At 34.3% G+C, this 18,558-nt stretch overlaps 1 protein-coding gene across 5 annotated transcripts in view; it reads left to right on the top strand.

The window, feature by feature from the left end:
- STXBP5 (syntaxin binding protein 5) overlaps positions 1–18,558 on the top strand; it is a gene marked incomplete at its 5' end in the record, with an annotated part of 160,535 nt that overhangs the window by 55,500 nt on the left and 86,477 nt on the right. For all 5 annotated transcript variants that reach the window (XM_079716847.1, XM_079716848.1, XM_079716849.1 and 2 more), the window contains 2 exons: positions 7,789–7,920; positions 17,642–17,712. In XM_079716847.1, the coding sequence (XP_079572973.1) occupies positions 7,789–7,920; positions 17,642–17,712 (203 nt within the window). The remainder of the gene's footprint in view (positions 1–7,788; positions 7,921–17,641; positions 17,713–18,558) is intronic.

Consider the following 18,558-nt stretch of genomic DNA (forward strand, 5'->3'; position numbering starts at 1 on the left):
GATCCACTGGAAAGGAGTAAGCAGAACAATTCTCATAGCACACAGAGGACTGAGAGTAGTTCACATTCCCAGCAGAATGGAGAAAGCTTGCAGTAGACAGGGCATCAGGAAGAGTGCTCAGAAAAGTACTGCCTCAGCAGTGGGGCCAAACTAGCCCTGCATTACAGGCTGGCTCAGCTAGCCTAACAGAGCTTAAAAGCAAGACTTAAAAAGTCTAAGCTGTTTCCAAGCAGTATTTTTAACTGCATCCCAGAAAAAAGGCTCAAAAATCTTTAAAAGAGTATAACAACCCATCATAAATTTCACAATGATTAGCATCCAGATAAAAATCTATGAGGCATGCAAAGAAGCAGGAAATATAGTGCAAAAGGAGAATAAAATGCAGTCAATAGAAACAAACACAGAAAGGATACTGATGGTATAATTAGTAGACAAGGATACTAAAACAAATATTAAACAGACTCCATATGCTCTAAAAGGTAAATGAAAGCATGAAAATGTTGAGGAAAGACATGCAAGACTTCAAAAACACAAGTGTAATTTCTAGAGATGAAAAATGTCTAAGATGAAAAATTTTCTCTGGATGGGTTTACCAGAAGATTTGATATTGCAGAAGAAAAGCTTGATTAACTTGAAGACACATAGCAGTAGAAATTACTCAATATGAAAGATGAGCAAAGAATGAGCAGAACATCAGTGAACTGTGGTACAACTTCAAGAAGACTAATATATGTGTAGTAGGAGTCTCAGAAGGGAGCATGTGGACAGAAAACATATTTGAAGAACTTATGACCCAAAGTTTCCCAAATTTGATGAAGACTTTAAACCCTATGAACTTCTAGAATATACAGAAATCTTAGAAGTTCAACGAACTCAAAGCAGAAGAAACATGAAGAAAATTACACAAAAGCACATCATATTTCAGTTGCTTAAAAGTAGAACCTGGGCTTCCCTGGTAGCACAGTGGTTGAGAGTCCACCTGCCAATGCAGGGGACATGGGTTCGTGCCCCGGTCCAGGAGGATCCCACATGCCGCGGAGCGGCTGGGCCCATGAGCCATGACGACTGAGCCTGCACGTCCGGAGCCTGTGCTCCGCAACGGGAGAGACCACAACAGTGAGAGGCCCACGTACCACAAAAAAAAAAAAAAAAAAAAAAAAAAAAAAAAAAGTGGAACCTAGTGATAGAGAAAATCTTAAAAGCAACCAGAGGGTGGGGAGGGGGAGGACAATTAAATACATTAAATACCGAAGAGCAGAGATTAAAATGACAGCAAATGGTTTCCTTAGAAACAACGCAAACCAGAACACAGTTGAATAATACCTTTATAGTTCTGAAAGAAAAAAATTGTCAACCTAGAATTATATCCAGCAAAAATATCTTTTCAAAAACAAAGGTAAAATAAACACTTTTACACACATAAAAACTCAAAGAATTCATCATTTTCAGATTTTCACTACAAGACATGTTAAAAGAAGTCCTTCATGCAGAAGGTAAATGATATGATATGGAAATTTGGATCCACTCAAAGGAGTGAAGGATACCACAATGGCAGATATGTAGGTAGATATAAAAGCCTTTTTTTAAGGGATAATTAATTATTCAAACCAAACATAATAAAAATGCATTGTAGGGTTTATGACATACGTAGAACTAAAATACAGATAATAACAACACAAAGGTCAGGAGACAGAATATTGTTGTTTAATAAGGAATAATCGGGTTATTTTACTGTACCTAAAGTGATGTAATATTACTTGAAAGTGCATTCTGATACGGTAAAGACATATTGCAAATTCTAACGGGAACATCAAAGCAACAACAATAGTAACCCAAATAAGCCAGAAAGGAAATAAAATGAATTAAAATTTTGTTTCATTCCAAAGGAAGGCAGAAGAAAAGGAAAAAGGAAACAAAGAATAGATGGGAGAAACAGGAAAAAAAATAGCAAGATGATACATTTAATTGCAGCTATATCAACAATCGTATTAAATGTAAATGGTTTGAATATCCCAGTTAAAAGGCAGAGATAATCAAATTGGATTAAAAAGCAAGATCCAACTATATGCTATCTGTAAGAAACCCACTTTAAATATAAAGACACAGATGTTTTAGGAAAAAGTAATGTTAGCACTAATGAGAAGACAGCTGAAATGGCTGTATCAGCATTTGCAAAGTAGGTATCAGGGCACTCCACTTAACTACAAAATACACATACTTTTCAAGTACACAGAACATTCATCAAGACAGACCATATTTTGCACCATAAAATCAGGTTTTGTTAATTTTTAAAGATTGAAATCATAAAAAATGTTCTCTCACTCTAATGGAATTAAATTAGAAATCCATAATAAAAAGGTAGGTGAAAAATCTATGAATATTTGAAAGTAATATAACTTTTAAATGACCCATGGGTCAAAGAAGAAATAAAAGGGAAATGAAGTATTTTGAACTGAAAAAAATATAAAAATATGACAGTGAGTCTATGAAATGCTGCTAAAGCATTCACTATAGCATTAAATGCTTGTATTAGGAAGCAAGAAAAGTCTCAAGTCAATGGCCTCAGCTTCCTCCACAAGAAACAAAAAGAGCAAGTTAAATCCAGAGTAAGCTGAAGAATTGAAATAATAAAGAACAAAAATTAATGAAATAAATAACAGGAAAAAATTAAATCTTTATTTTATGAAGATCAATAAAATTGATAAACAGCCAGAGGGATAAGAAAAAAGAGAAAAAGACACAAATTACCTATACCAGATATGAGAAAGGGGATATCACTTTAATTTCTACAAGAATACAAAGAGAGCATTAAGGATATATGTACAACTTAAATTCAGCAACTTAGAAGAGATGGACAAATTCCTTAAGCAACAGCAAATTCCTTGAAAGTACCAAAGCTCACTCTAGAAGAAATAGTTAACCTGTGTAACTGTATATTTACTACAGAAATTGAATTTTTAATATATATATTTCCCACAAAGAAAATTCCAGGCTTAGAAGGCTCACAGGTGAATTTTAGCAAATAATGCCCATTATACCCAAATACTTCCCCAAAATATAAGAGGAGGACACACTTCCTAACTCATCCTGTGAAAACAGCATTATCTTCGGACCAACCAGACAAAGAAATTACAAGAAAACTACAGACTAATGAACAAAGATGCAAAGTCATAAAATTTATTCTTAGTAAATATTAATACACAGTTGATCCTTGAACAGCGCTGGTTAGGGGCATCAACCTGCCACCAGGTTGAAACTCCACATATAACTTAAGAGTCAGCCCTCCATATACTCCATTCCTCCATGTCCATGGTTCCACAAGCGTGGATTCAACCAACCACATATTGTGTAGCATTGTAATATTTACTATTAAAAGGCTGCATATAGGGGCTTCCCTGGTGGCGCAGTGGTTGAGAGTCCGCCTACGGATGCAGGGGACGTGGGTTCGTGCCCCGGTCCGGGAAGATCCCACATGCTGTGGAGCGGCTGGGCCCATGAGCCGTGGCCACTGAGCCTGCGCATCCGGAGCCTCTGCTCCGCAGCGGGAGAGGCCCGCATACCGCAAAAAAATTAATTAATTAATTAATTAATTAAAAAATAAAAGGTACTTTTAAACAAAGCTGTATATTGTTTTCTTTAGCAAAGTAGAAATATTAGTTCTCTTTATATAATATATATACTTATGTATATGTTACACATTTTTATATATGATAAGATTAGAATGTTTTTATTTATAAGTTCCAGATAACACTGTAAACCTCTCTTGTATTTCTTTTATCACTTAAAAAATATTTAAATAGCTTTGTGTATAGCTTCTTAACACTACTTATATTTTAAAGAAATAATTTCATCATTAAGACAACTAAGAAATTGCTTATTTTAATTTTTTTAACAAATAAATAAATTTATTTATGTATTTATTTATTTATTTATGGCTGCGTTGGGTCTTCATTGCTGTGTGCGGGCTTTCTTTAGTTGCAATGAGCAGGGGCTATTCTTTGTTGCGGTCTACGGGCTTCTCATCACAGTGGCTTCTTTTGTTGCGGAGCACAGGCTCTAGGTGTGCAGGCTTCAGTAGCTGTGGCATGCAGGCTCAGTAGTTGTGGCTCACAGGCTCTAGAGTGCAGGCTCAGTAGTTGTGGTGCATGGGCTTAGTTGCTCCGCAGCGTGTGGGATCTTCCCGGACCAGGGATTGAACTCATGTCCTCTGCATTGGCAGGTGGATTCTTAACCACTGCATCATCAGGGAAGTCCCAGAAATTGCTTATTCTAAGATTGAGTTTATGGAATGTCATGTGTATATTTTGGAATAAGTTTATTACTGTTTTAAGATTTTATTTAGAATTTTGTTAGAGATACTTTGACCCTAAAACATTGTATTAAATATTGGCATTTAAAAATACAACTGAGGGACTTCCCTGGTGGCACAGTGGCTAAGAATCCACCTGCCAGTTCAGGGGACATGGGTTCAAGCCCTGGTCTGGGGAGATCCCACATGCCACGGAGCAACTAAGCCCATGTGCCACAGCTACTGAAGCCCATGTGCCTATAGCCCATGCTCCACAACAAAGAGAAGTCATCGCAATGAGAAGCCCATGCACCACAACAAAGAGTAGCCCCCTGTTGCCGCAACTAGAGAGAAAGCCCATGTGCAGCAACAAAGACCCAACGCAGCCAAAAATAAAAATAAATAAATAAATTTATAAAATAAATAAAAATACAGCTGATTGTCTTTGTCTATCATCATTTAAATTTTAAAATGTGATCCATAAACGTTAAATTATTTTATTTAACTTAAATTTATAAGCATATGAGGAACTCAAATAAATGGACGTTGAATGATGATACTAAATGATGACTTTGTATGTAAGTGAAACTCTTAACTTCCAGGTACATGGTTTTTGTGCTGCACTCGGCAGTTCAAGACATTCTAGTAGGATAGCTTTTAGAGTCTGTTGACCATTAAGAACAAGAAGTGTATCAACTTGAATAGAAAAGAAGTAATTTAGAGAGAACGTAGGAGAGTGATTTTTTACAGACAAAATTTAAATAATATCAGAACAAAAAATTGAAGGGTAACAAACTTTGCTCATATAAAAATATTTTTCATGAACATTGGGGTCCATGTGTCTTTTCGAATTAATGTTTTTGTTTTTTGGGGATATGTACCCAGGAGTGGAATTGCTGGATCATATGGTAACTCTATTTTTAGGTTTTTGAGAAACCTCCATACTGTTTTTCACAGTGGCTGCACCAATTTATATTCCCACCGACAGTGTATGAAAGTTCCCTTTTCTCCACATCCTCACCAGCATTTGTTATTTGTGTTCTTTTGATGATAGCCATTCCGACAGGTGTGAGTTGATAACTCATTGTAGTTTTGATTTGCGTTTCCTTGATGATTAACCATGTTGAGCATCTTTTCATGTGCCTGTTGGCCATCTCCATTTCCTCTATGGAAGAATGTCTATTTAGTTCTTCTGCCCATTTTGTAATCGGGTTATTTGTTTCTTTGATTTTGAGTTGTATGAGCTGTTTAAATATGTGGGATATTAATCCCTTACCAGTCATATCATTTGCAGATATTTTTCTCGCGTTCAGTAGGTGTCTTTTCATTTTGCCGATGGTTTCCTTTGCTGTAGAAAAACCTTAAGTTGAATTAGGTCCCATTTGTTTATTTTTGCTATTATTTCCTTTACTTTAGGAGACGGATCCAAACAAAATATTGCTGCAGTTTATGTTGAAGAGTATTATGACTGTGTTTTCCTCGAGTTTTATAGTATCCAGTCTTTCATTTAGATCTTTAATCCATTTTGAATTTATTTTTGTATATGGTGTTAGAGAATGCTCTAATTTCATTCTTTTATTGGGTTGGCCAAACCATACGTGTAGCTGTCCAGTTTTCCCAGCATCACTTACTGAAGAGACTGTCTTTTCTCCATTGTACATTCTTGCCTCCTTTTTCATAGATTAATCGACCATAAGTGCATGGATTTATTTCTAAGCTCTCTATCCAGTTTCACTTAGCTATGTGTCTGTTTTGTGCCAGTACCATACTGTTTTGTACCTTTGTAGTATAGTCTGAAGTCAGGGAATATGATTCCTCCAGCTCTGTTCTTCTTAAGATCATTTTGGCTATTCAAGGTCTTCTGTGTTTCCATATAAATTTTAAAATTATTCTAGTTCTATGAAAAATGCCATTGGTATTTTGATAGGGATTGCATTGAATCTGTAGATTGCCTTGTGTAGCATGGTCATTTTAACAATATTGATTCCTCCAATTCAAGAACACAGTATATCTTTTTATTTGTTTGTGTCATCTTCAATTTCTTTCATCAGCATCTTATAGTTTTCATAATACAGATGTTTTGCCTCCTTAGGTAGGCTTATTCCTAGGTATTCTATTCTTTTTGATATAATGGTAAATGGGATTGTTTCCTTAGAAGATACATGCACCCCAGTGTTCATAGCAATTGCCAAGATATGGAAGCAACCAAAGTGCCCATCAAGAGATGAATGGATAAAGAAAATGTGGTGTATATATATACAATGGAATACTACTCAGCCATAAAAAAGAATGGAATTTTGTCATTTGCAGCAACACAGATAGATTTTGAGGGCATTATGCTAAGTGAAATGAGTCAGACAGAGAAAGACAAATACTGTATGATATCACTTATATGTGGAATCTAAAAGATACAGCAAACTAGTGCATATAACAAATAAGAAGAAGACTCACAGATAATAGAGAACAAACTACTGGTTACCAGTGGGGAGGTGCGGGAGGGGCAATCTAGGGGTCAGGGAGTGGGAGGCATAAACTGTTGGGTGTAAGATAGGCTGAAGGATGTATTGTATAACATACAACACAGGGAATATAGCCAATATTTTGTAATAACTGTGAATGGAAAGTAACCTTTAAAAATTTTATTAAAATTTTAAATTTTTTTAAAAAATAAGTAAATTTAAAAGTTTGAAACTTAAAAAATATTTTTCAGATAGTTTTTAAGTGGCTCAGACATATAAAATAAATTTCACATTTTAAAAGTCACCTTAATAATTACTGTGAGAAATGGGTAACCTGTCTTAAAGCTCAGTCTGAGGTATTTTTAATTGACCTTAATTCCAAATGTACATTTTTGTCTAAAAATTCTAAAATTTTAGTTAATTTCTAAAATTTGTTCTCATCTGTCAATGCAACTAGTTTTTCCAATGGAATATTGATTATAATTGCTTGGTAATTTATGTTTAGTTATTGTTTATTCTAAGAAACTGTAAGAATACATTTTGTTTTCCTGAACTTGTCAATAATACATATATCACTATCATATTATTCTTATGCTCACTTAAGGAGTATATAAAGTAAAAAACATTAAAATAGTGTCAGAACCAAATTAAATCTCATAATGACAGGAGGACTAAGTTATGGGAATTTAAGATTAACATTATTATTATTTTTTTTTTTTTGCGGTATGTGGGCCTCTCACTGTTGTGGCCTCTCCCGTTGCAGAGCACAGGCTCTGGACGCGCAGGCCCAACGGCCATGGCTCACGGGCCCAGCCGCTCTGCGGCATGTGGGATTTTCCCAGACTGGGGCACGAACCCGTGTCCCCTGCATCGGCAGGCGGACTCTCAACCACTGCGCCACCAGGGAAGCCCAAGATTAACATTACTGATGTTAGCTTGGGAAATAAGAAAAAGTTTAAAATGAAAAATTAATTATGAATAACTTGGTGTTTAAATAAAATTTTGTTTTTAAAAATGGAATTCTTTACCACTCTTCTATAGGCTATCCACTCTGTTGCTTGGCATCATGAAGGAAAACAATTTATTTGCAGTCATTCAGATGGCACTTTGACTATATGGAATGTGAGATCCCCTGCTAAGCCTGTACAGACGATAACTCCACATGGTAAGAATGTATCCCTTTTAAATACCACCTAAATTGTGATGGACAGTAAACTGTTTTGAGTTTGCTTTTGGATTTGTTTGTTTTTGATGATAAGGATGGGTTTTCTTTCATTTTGAATATTAAATGTTTATACATATAGAAATAATTTGTAACAACCAGGTAAATAAAATCTCAAATAACTATATTTGTGGTTGAAATTGCAAATATGAGCTTTGAGAAAATGAAGTTACATAATCTTCTGAGTATTCTTTTCTCCAGTAGTCCAAAAAGTAGATAATTTTGTGAGTAATATAGGACTTACTTTAAACTGTTGTCATCTTAAAGTTATCAATTGCAAGTTGCTAATGTATATATAATATGTACTGAAACACTTGGAACTCTAAGAAGGTAATTTTGTACATTAAAGTATTGTTTTCAGAGTCCCCAAAATGACCCCAAGTTTGATTCACTAGGAAGACTCATAGGACTCAGCAAAAAGATGCAAAGCAAAATCAGCACAGGGAAAAGGCACATGGGGTGAAGTCTGGAGGAAGCCAGGTTGAAGTTTCCAACAGTCTTCTCCCAGTGGAGTCACACAGGACGTGCTTAATTCCTCTAGCAATGAGTTATTACCACGTGTGAAACGTTATCTACCAGCGAAGCTCACCTGAGCCCAGAAGTCCATAGTTTGTATTGATGTCAGTCCGCAGGTACCCTCTGCTTTATTTTAGCATGTACCAAAATTTTAGATGCTCAGAAGGAAAGCAGAGATTGGTCATAAGCCATATTGTTTGTATAGATAATATAGCATAGTGTGCCACCCTTATCAGTCTTGGAATGGTGGAAGCTGTCTTGAAAGCCAAGTTACCAGTTGCCAACGGAGAGAGCTAATCTTGCAAGCTGACCTTTCTAGGGATAGCAATCTCAAGCCTGCTTTGTTAACTTTTTTCTGTACAAGTAATATATACAGAACCTCCATGAAGGTTTTATTAGGGTGCTTATGAACACATTATGAAGACCTTGTTTGAATTTTGGATGAGGCCTAGGAATTTGTATTTCTTTATTAATCTGCATTCTCCCAATTCTACCCTCTTAACCAGCAAATTTAGGGAAATAAAAAGGAACTGTTTTTTAAATTGGTAGCATACTAAAAGAGTACTTTTGTAGTTATTGCTAATGTTTCATTGTTTGCTTTAAAGTACGAATGCCCACTTTTTAAAAAAAATTGGTACATTCTGAATTATTACAATGTAGAAAATAAACAGTCAAATTAAAAACTTTCTGTAGCAATATGCATTTTTAGACTTGTTTTCTGGTAAAAATAATAATTCTTTTAGCCACATACTGTAATATATTTTACCACTGCTTTTTGGTAGCAGTCATCTTCTGGAAAAGCACTTATTTTAAATTTGCTACAGGTCTATTTATGTGTGCCTCCAGAAGATAGCCCTTTTGATAGTAGGTTCCAGTTTTCCCTAATATATTTTTGTTCTTCCTTCTGTTAATGCCTAAGTCCCTAATCTTTGGGGTACTCCTGAGTATTCCCATACATTTTAGCATCTCCCAACCCCACTGGAACCTAGGAATTCAGAAAACCAAAACAGTAGATGAGTAGTTTCAAGACCTGTAATTTCAAATCCAGAAGGAAATAAAAATAATATTGAAGATGGTAGAAATATGTAATATTGGTTTTAAAGTTTTAAGTTTATCTAAATTTTTATCTTTTTTTGTAAGTCTAGTACAAAGAGGTTTTTTTCTTTCAGACCCTTTGAGAGTAAGTTTTCAACATATTGCCCAATCATCCCGAAATATTTCAGTGTTTGTTTCTTACAAAGACATTCTCCTATATCACCAAGTTTTGCTGTTTATCAAAAGGGTCTATATGCAGGATAGATTTAGTTGTCATGTTTCTTTAGTCTCATTCAAACTGGAACTGTTCTTCAGCCTTTTCTTGACTTTCCTAACTGATAAACTTTGAACATTACAGGTCAGTTATTTTATAGAATGTGCCTCCATTTGGTTTTGTCTGATGTTTTGTCATGTTTAGATTCATGTCGTACATTTTCAGCAGGAATATCCCAAAAGGATTGATGTGTTCTTTTTGCAGCCTCAGGTGGAGCTTATGTTTGATTTGTCCTAATGATGTCTTATACTCTGATCCCTTGATTAAGCTTCTGTCTACTAGGTCTCTCCATTATAACGTTATTTTTTCCTTTTGAAATTAATAAATGTTTTTGATTTTTTCTTGTAATCAATAAGTGTTTTGATTTGAAGGAAATATTTGAGACTCTGTAAACATACCATTCCTCATCAAATTTTTACCCTCTGGTTTTAGCATCTGTTGTTTCTTGGATGGATTACTTACTGGTTGCCAAATGGTGATTTTCTATTTAATCTTGATACTTTTTTTATACTAAAATCTTAAGACCTTGAGAGCAGACTTTTAGAAATAGCATAAATAGATTTCTACAGGGTTTGTAATATCTTAGCAAAAAAGGGTAACTAGTTAAAATTACTTTTTTCAAATAAGACAAAGAATATTTGATATAATATGTTTTTTTCAAAATTAGAATCCAAACAAGATGTAAAAGTACATTTTTTTCTGTGGCAGATGTTAGGAAGTTGGATGGCAATTGTTGGCACAGTATAGCGGCCTAAAAATGTAGATCATCAGAAGTACTGTTTCTTTATAAAATATGAATTATTTTCAGCAACAGTAATGTGGTAGATACCTGCCAAGGTTAAATTTATGTTGATAGTTGAGTTCAGTGGCAAAACTAAATGCCTTTTTATACATTAAAGTACAAAAATGTGTTTTTCATACAGTAACAAGGTATCACATATTCCATATATACATGTACCATATTTGTGGTATGCAATTTTGGTATACTAAATATCTGCTTTGATGGATTGAAATTTAGGGCTTTTTTTCATTACTATCTTGTGTTGTGGTCTCTTGCTCTTACTTTCTAACAGTTACGGTAAATCTTGGATTTTTTTCATATCTAAACCGTATAAGGTAGTGGTTAAGTATATCTTATTCTTTAAAAAAATTAATAAGCGTTACCTTGATAATTGATTGGAACTGATTGTACTTTTATTTATTCATTCAACAAATATTGGTTCTACTATGTGGTAGGCACCATTCTACACCTTAGAACAAATAAGCAAAATGTAAGTGAAAATACCTGGAAACTGACATGCTATATACATATGCGATTATAGTAAATATAAATTTGGATATCTTATTTACTTGGTAGGATAGGACCAAAAGAATTTTAGATTAGTTTTCCCCAAAATGTATTTCACGATACTAATTTTTCCTATGTTAATGAGTTATTTGGTGAAAAAGTATGTTATGATCAAAGAAGTTTTAGAAATGCTGAATTAAAGTTGAACATTTTCTTCACTACAAGACTTCTTAATATTTAACGTACACAATGAATTTCTAAGAGAGAAGGTACGTATACACATGTATACATACATATATACGATTGACCCTTGAAAAGCGCAGGGTGTTGAGGTGCTCACTGCTGCCTAGTAGAAAATCTGCGTATGACCTAAAGTCAACCCTTGGTGTCTGTGATTCTACATCTGTAGTAGTCTAGTATTTACTACTGAAAAAAATTTGCACATAAGTGGGCCCATGCACCTCAAACCCATGTTGTTCAAGGATCAACTTTATATTTATTATTTATGTTGGTTTATATATTAATTTATTTTATGTAGCTTTTCCCAAACTTATTTGACTTTAGCATCTTTTGTTCACAGAACATCTTGTGGTTGTCTAGGGTTCCGTGGAATACACTTTGAGAAATGACGGCCTGGTGCTTGAATTATAATTTAATTATAAGACAGTTCCCCAGATTTGGTAGCTATGTTCAGTTTACCCTCTGATGGCATCATTCATTGCTAAAGCTGTTTGATAGTGGACTCTTATTCTGAGGGGCATAGCAGTTATTTAGATAATGATGATAAAATGGCCAAGAAAGGAGAATAATTTGAATTCATTTAAGGTAATTTTCTGATATAAAGTTGTATAATTTTATGCATATCAAGATGGTTGATAGTCATATTTTTTCAGAAAGTCTCTATTTGGGTGTCTGAAATTACTCGACAGATGATTTTTGACCAAAACAAACAAAAAGTGATACCTCCCTTTAATCTAGTTTTTATGAATATCAACATTTCCCTGGCAGTCAGACAATCTGGAATGTAATTCTAACTCTTCTGTCTGTGAAATACTTTGTGTAGATAATTACTGTTTTCTGGGACTTCGTTTCATCGTATGTAAAATGAAAGGATTGAGCAAGGTGATTTTTAAGGTGTAAAGTTTTATGATTGTGTGGAAATTAAGCAGGATTTGTACCATCTATTGATTCTGCAAAGTCTTTTCATCTTGGTGGGCTGTAAATTCTGTATGTCTATGTGGTAAGCCTAGTGGGTAAGCTCTACTTCCCTCTCTCTCTCTTCTGGCTTGTTTCTCTCCTATGGCAGATAGGCTTTCATTTCTTAGGAGGGAAGAACTTTGGTAGTCCTGGCATGGCTCAGGCTCTGCTTACCCTGAAGCAGTCATCATGGTTAAGTGATTTGCTGACCCAGGGCCCCAGAGGATCTCCCGTGTAACCCTGGGTATGTGCGTGTGATGTGTTGCAGAGTGAGATTTTTCTGCTATTGTCATATTCACCAAAGTCAGATTATTCTCAGAGGAAATGGAGATGGTAGATAGTCAAAATCAATAGGTATCCATTATAGGAAATGACATTTTAAGATTTAGTTCGTGGAGCTTATTCATCAGTACAATCAATCCATTTATCAAAGAATGACCCAGGATTAGAGAACTTTTATTCTGTTAAGCGTTGCTGAAGGAAAGATAAATTCAAAGTTCACATAAGTAAAGATAACTTAATGTAATATTTTAAGGATGACATATTAAAAATTTCTATTAATCTACTTTTAAGATTTACCTGAAGCATAAAACATTCAATAAAAAAATCCATACAGCATTTCTTTAATGTAGTCCATTACAGAGTTTTCCCTAGTTTTTATATTTGAGTGTTATAAGATAGCAAAGAGCAGAGCAGGGTTATTTTAGTCAGAAGGTGCAAAGACATAATCAAAAGCAGGGTATTCTTGGAAAACTGTTAATAGTTTAATATGACCAATGTTTAAAATTCCTTTGGGCGAGTAGCAGGAAACTAAGACAGAACTGCATACAGAGGCAAAAATATACATTGTAGTGTGCTAAAGAGTTTGGACTTCATGATGGAGACCTAGGAAATGATTTTATAGTGAGAAACATAAAATTTATATTTGGAAATACTGCTTTGATGGTATTGCATCAAATGAGCTGGGAGCAGAAGAGGGAGGTCAGTTAGGAAGCTGTTGTCAACAGTAAATAATGAAGATGTCAATTGTGACTGCTAATGAGAAGAAATGGACATACATAATAAAATTCTGGAATTAGAATCAATAGGACTTTGTTGATTGTGGCTGAGTAATTTTGGGGGATGGGAAGCAGGGCATAGTAAGAGACAAGAAGAAATCACATGTTACATGGAGGTTTATGTGATTTATTAAGTCGTTTTATATTTAACCAGATCTTTTCAGTGATTTATCAAAGTAGTTCACAGGTAGTTGAAAGAGTAAGCACAAATTTTTCTACTGAAGTGGCATAGCAGTTAAGAAGTAAAATGACACTTAATGGTGAAATCCAGTGATGCTCTAAATGTCGTTTAGTTATATGTGCTTTATAAAATCTTAGCTAGTGCCTTATTACATGATTTGATTTAGAAAATGGTTAGTCTAGGAGTACAGATGAATAAACCTTTCAGGAAAATAAGCAGTAATCAGTGGCATAATTTTAAAAACCTGAGTTGAAAAAAGATCAGAGTATGCAAATCAAAAGGACTCACTAATTTCCAAGCAAGATTAATGAAAAATCAGTATAAAAGCTGTAACATTTTTAATTTATAGAGATAATGAAACTACTCTCTTAGCCTCCTTGCATGGGGTGGACAAAAAGTTTATTTATAAAGAAGTAAAAATCAGACCGGCTTTAAACTTTAAGTTTAAATGCTGGACACAGTAGAGCAATACCAAAAGACTATTGAGCAAGACAAACGTTAAGAATTTTGTACCTGGCCAGGTTTTATGTATCTGGTCTTCTTCAGAGCAAACATTTAAATTCCTGACTGAAAGGTCATATATCTCTGAACAGATTGAAATAGAGGTTGAAATTCTTACTTTGTTCCTTGTACGGCATGAGGGACTAGCTTTCAGATTTAAGCCTCCTTTTTTCCATGCCTTTCTGATTACCCCCAATTCTCTCTCCCACCTCAAGAAACCAGTCTTCTCCCCTGGCAGTCCTTTCCTGTCTCTTGATCTGGTGTTCTACTTAACTCTATCACTAGTCACTTGTTGGTTCTTGTAAGTTAGGATGCCAGAGGTTCAAGATTCCATTGCATCATCATTTTCTGCATAAAGTGGTGAAGAGATGTTTCCCTAGGATCTTAAGGCAGGATTAGATGTTCTAATACCAGTTGAATGGTGTGTATTTATAAAAATTTAATGTCATAAAAGTGTCATTTCATATCAGTGGGGAAAGCTTTGATGGTTCAGTAATAAGGCTGGCAGGTGCATACCTGTATCACAACTCGTCACATTGTACACTTTAAATACTTGCACTTTATTGTCTGGCAATTATAGCTCAATAGAACTACACAAATAGTGCCAAAATTATTAAAGAAAAAACACCTTCCCTATATCAAAATATACTTCAGAAAATATAAAGCAATTACAAGAAAAAGCAAAAAAAAAAATTGTAATGATATTTGTGTGGGGAAGAACTTCCTAACCATGAAACCAAAGAGGCAGTGACAAAAAAGAATGATATAGTTTTTTTTCATACACGTACACATATGATGATACAGGATCATAGCGTACCAGCCTCTTCTCCCTAAACGTTCCCCGACATTAGCAGCGCAGTCCCCTTTCTTGCCCCACCAGGTAGGCTATGTCAAAAATCTTACAGGTGTTCTTCCAAAATATATGCATTTCTAAAATCATATGTATTTACACACACATATACAAACATATGAGATTTTTTGGTCATTGTTTTACAAAAATAGAACTATATTAGTCTTTTCTGCATCTCACTTTTCTTAATCCACTGTACTTGAGGAAAATCTCTCCATGTCATCTGGCATAGCCCTAATTCCTTCATTTCAATGGTAGTGTATCAGCCAGTTGTTTGTCTCACAATTTTTCACACTTTATTCAGCCATGCCAAATTGATGGGCATTAACTTTATTTTCAGTTTCTGATCACTACAGATTGTGCTGCCTTTACCTTTCTGTACGTATTCGATAGGAGTTGGTCCTTTTGTTTCTGTGGAATAAATGCTTATGAGTAGAATTACTACTCCTTGAAATTTACTAGTTTTACATATTTCTGTTTTTCATAAATGTTCTCAAACTGCTTTTCAAAAAGACTGTATCATTTGCATTTTTACCAGCCATGTATAAGTACCTCTCTTCCATTGTTCCTGCCAGCAGTGGTATTGTAGCTCATTTTACTTTCTTTTTTTTTAACTTCCTGTTGGCCCAGAGTCTTAGAGTTGGCCAGAGATGAATGACTGGGGCCTTTTCCTTTCCTAGGTCTTTCCTGGGCATGCACACTGCCTTGCACATGTATACAGCCTTTTAGATCCCTAGAGTATGTCCAGTTCTTCAGGATTTTTAAAAAATTCCTGCCCAGGATCTTCTTTGCCTCAACTAAAACCATAGCCTTAGGCAGCTGTGATATTGCCAGCAGATTACTATTATTTCTGTGATGCCCTGAAGGTAGGGCTTTTTGTCTCTCTGAGCTGATGTCTGTTCTGTCAAATGAAGTTGCCCCAATGCCTTGGTAGTAGAGTTTTTCAGGGAGCTGCAGATTGGGACAAAGTACTGATTGCCCTCTAGGGAATCTGGTTTTAATGGAACTGCAAATATACTTCAGTCCTCTCTGTTGGCTGATGATGCTATTGCCTTTTCATGGTACTGGGCCACTGAGCTGGGGAACAAAGGGAATAGGAATAGCCCTTGTCAAAGCATCCCAGTCCCCCTTGTCTTACCAAGGTTTGGTCATTTCCATTGAGTAGATAATGTTAACGCTCATTTTGTGGCTTCAGTTAATTTGCAGAGTTTATAGTAAGTGAGCAAGTTCAAGGAGGTCACACTTTGTCATTCTGGAAGTCAGTCTCCTTTTTTAGTTTTGTTAGCTGTTTATAGGCATTGAGTCCACCATGTGAACTTTAAGGTCATTTTGTCCAAATTTAAGAAAAGCTGTTGGAATTCTAATTACATTAAATTTGTAAGTTAATTTTGGAAGAATTGCCATTTTAGGATTTTAAGTTTTCTTAAATAGAAACGTGATTAAGACTGATAGACTTATGTAATCAATCACAAGTGACACTAGGGAGAGTATTTGCAACATATGGATACAATGTTAATGACCTTTGAATATTAAGTTTATTTTTAAATATAAAGAAGATAACATACAAACATGGGTAAAAGATATGTTATTTTTAAAAGAAGAAATACAGATGATCATAAAGCCTAAGAATTTTCCGTTAGGGATTAAATCAATACAAATTAAAATGAGATACCCTTTCCACTTACCAAATCAGAAAAAAAAAAAGAGCACTGTCAGGAAGTGTGTGGCAAAATACCCTCCCACACTTTCTTCTTCCTTTCTGGAATACAGTTCTACCTAAGTATCTCTTTTCTAGAAATTAATCCTAAAGAAAAATTATTAATTTATTCACTGATTAAATAGTTGAGTGTCCACTCTGTGCCAAACAATGTTTGTCACCATGGATGTATCACCAGAAAACACACACTTAAAAACCTTTGCTTTCATGGAATTTACATGCTTGTTGGTGAGGCAAACAACAAACAAAAGAAAGTACAAACTTCATTAGAATGAGCTAGTTACTCTGGGGGAAAAAGCTGGGAAAGAGGATAAGAAGTGTTGGGGTAGCGGTGTGTGTTTGGGATCTTCACAAATAGTATAATAATGGTGAGACTGATTAATCCCTAAGAAATGGGGATAATATGTTTTATTTTCTTTAATTTTTCTGAGTTGTTAGTACAATGAACATGTAAAAATAGATAACAGAAATCAACCTTTTAAAAAATAATCAAAATTATTTGACAGTATGAGTTTCTGACACTTTATAGAGGTTGGTTTATTTTAGCAATCTTCTGGACATTCCAATGGATGGATTTTACTTTAAGAGAATAAATGTAAATGAGTAAGAGAGTAAATGTAAATGTAAGTTCATGCCATTGAATTTATTAGCATAGGGATTTAATTTTGCAGGCTGTCCCTTTGGATGGAAATATGATTTAGATGTATTTTTCTCAAATAAGCTATTTTAAAACTTGAATTCATTGAGCAAATTGAGACCCTATTTTCCTGATCCTCAATTAAGAACATTGGAAAGACTGAATTTCTCTTACTAGAATTTTATCACATAAATGTTGTTGACAAGTTATTTTATTTACTTTTTAGCACTGAATTTCAAACAGTAAATTGATCATTTAAAGTATCTTATTTTGTATTAAATACTTCTTTCAAGACCACTTTAAAATGTTTCATGGTGGATTTCATTATATTTCATTTTATAAACTGTCAATGTATAAGAATTTAGAGTAACTTAGAATTTTAGAATTTAATGCAGGAAAATATATTTTAGGAAAACAGTTAAAGGATGGGAAGAAGCCAGAACCATGCAAGCCTATCCTCAAGGTGGAATTCAAAACGACTAGACCTGGGTAAGATTTTACTTCACTGACAGTATTCATTGTATATAGTTACTGAAGTAGCACTGACGGCTCTCTTATAATTTATTTTTGAAAGCCTACTTTAGAATGGTCTAACCCAGTCATAAATTTTATGCTTCCTTTATTTAACAAGATAGCTAAAATGGATAATTTTAAGATAAAATATTTCATGGTGTTCTCTCTGTCTTTAGTAATTTCACAATATATCTTGGAAAGTTTGAATTATTTTTCTTGTCCAACTTTATATGTTCTATTAGCTTAATCTTCAGTAGCAGTAGTGTTTATTCACTCGTGAAAATGGTGGAATAAGCAATGAAGAAAAAAGATTTAAAATTTAACCTATTTATACAATATATGTTCATTACAAAAGTTATAAGTATTCTTCAAAAATTAAATCTTATTTTAAGAATATTTGGCAATTCCAATAATAAATACAGCTTAATATCCAAAGAAGATCATCAGTAGTATTTGAAGAGACTGATTTACACTGTGAATTAGGTATAAGATTTATATGGTTCTTACATATGTTTTTTGTATATACCAAATGTTATATTTAAAAATATAATAAAGGAAAAAAATTTTTAAGGTTTCTTTGAAAATTCCACATCTCTTTAACCTCTAAAGGAGCCCCTTTATTTATGTTCTAGTTTCCTAGGAAAGGTGTATGGTTTTATTTACTAGAGCTATGTTGTAAGAGAGTGAATTTATGTAGTATATATAGTGCAGTGGTTCTCAAATTATGGTCCCTGGGCCAGTAGCCTTAGATGAGAACTTGTGCAAGTTCTCAGAACTCACCCCAGACCCACTGAATCAGAAACTCTGTCTGTGGGTGAAGCC

Source organism: Hyperoodon ampullatus, assembly GCF_949752795.1.
Source record: "Hyperoodon ampullatus genome assembly, chromosome: 12".
NCBI lineage: Eukaryota > Metazoa > Chordata > Mammalia > Artiodactyla > Ziphiidae > Hyperoodon > Hyperoodon ampullatus.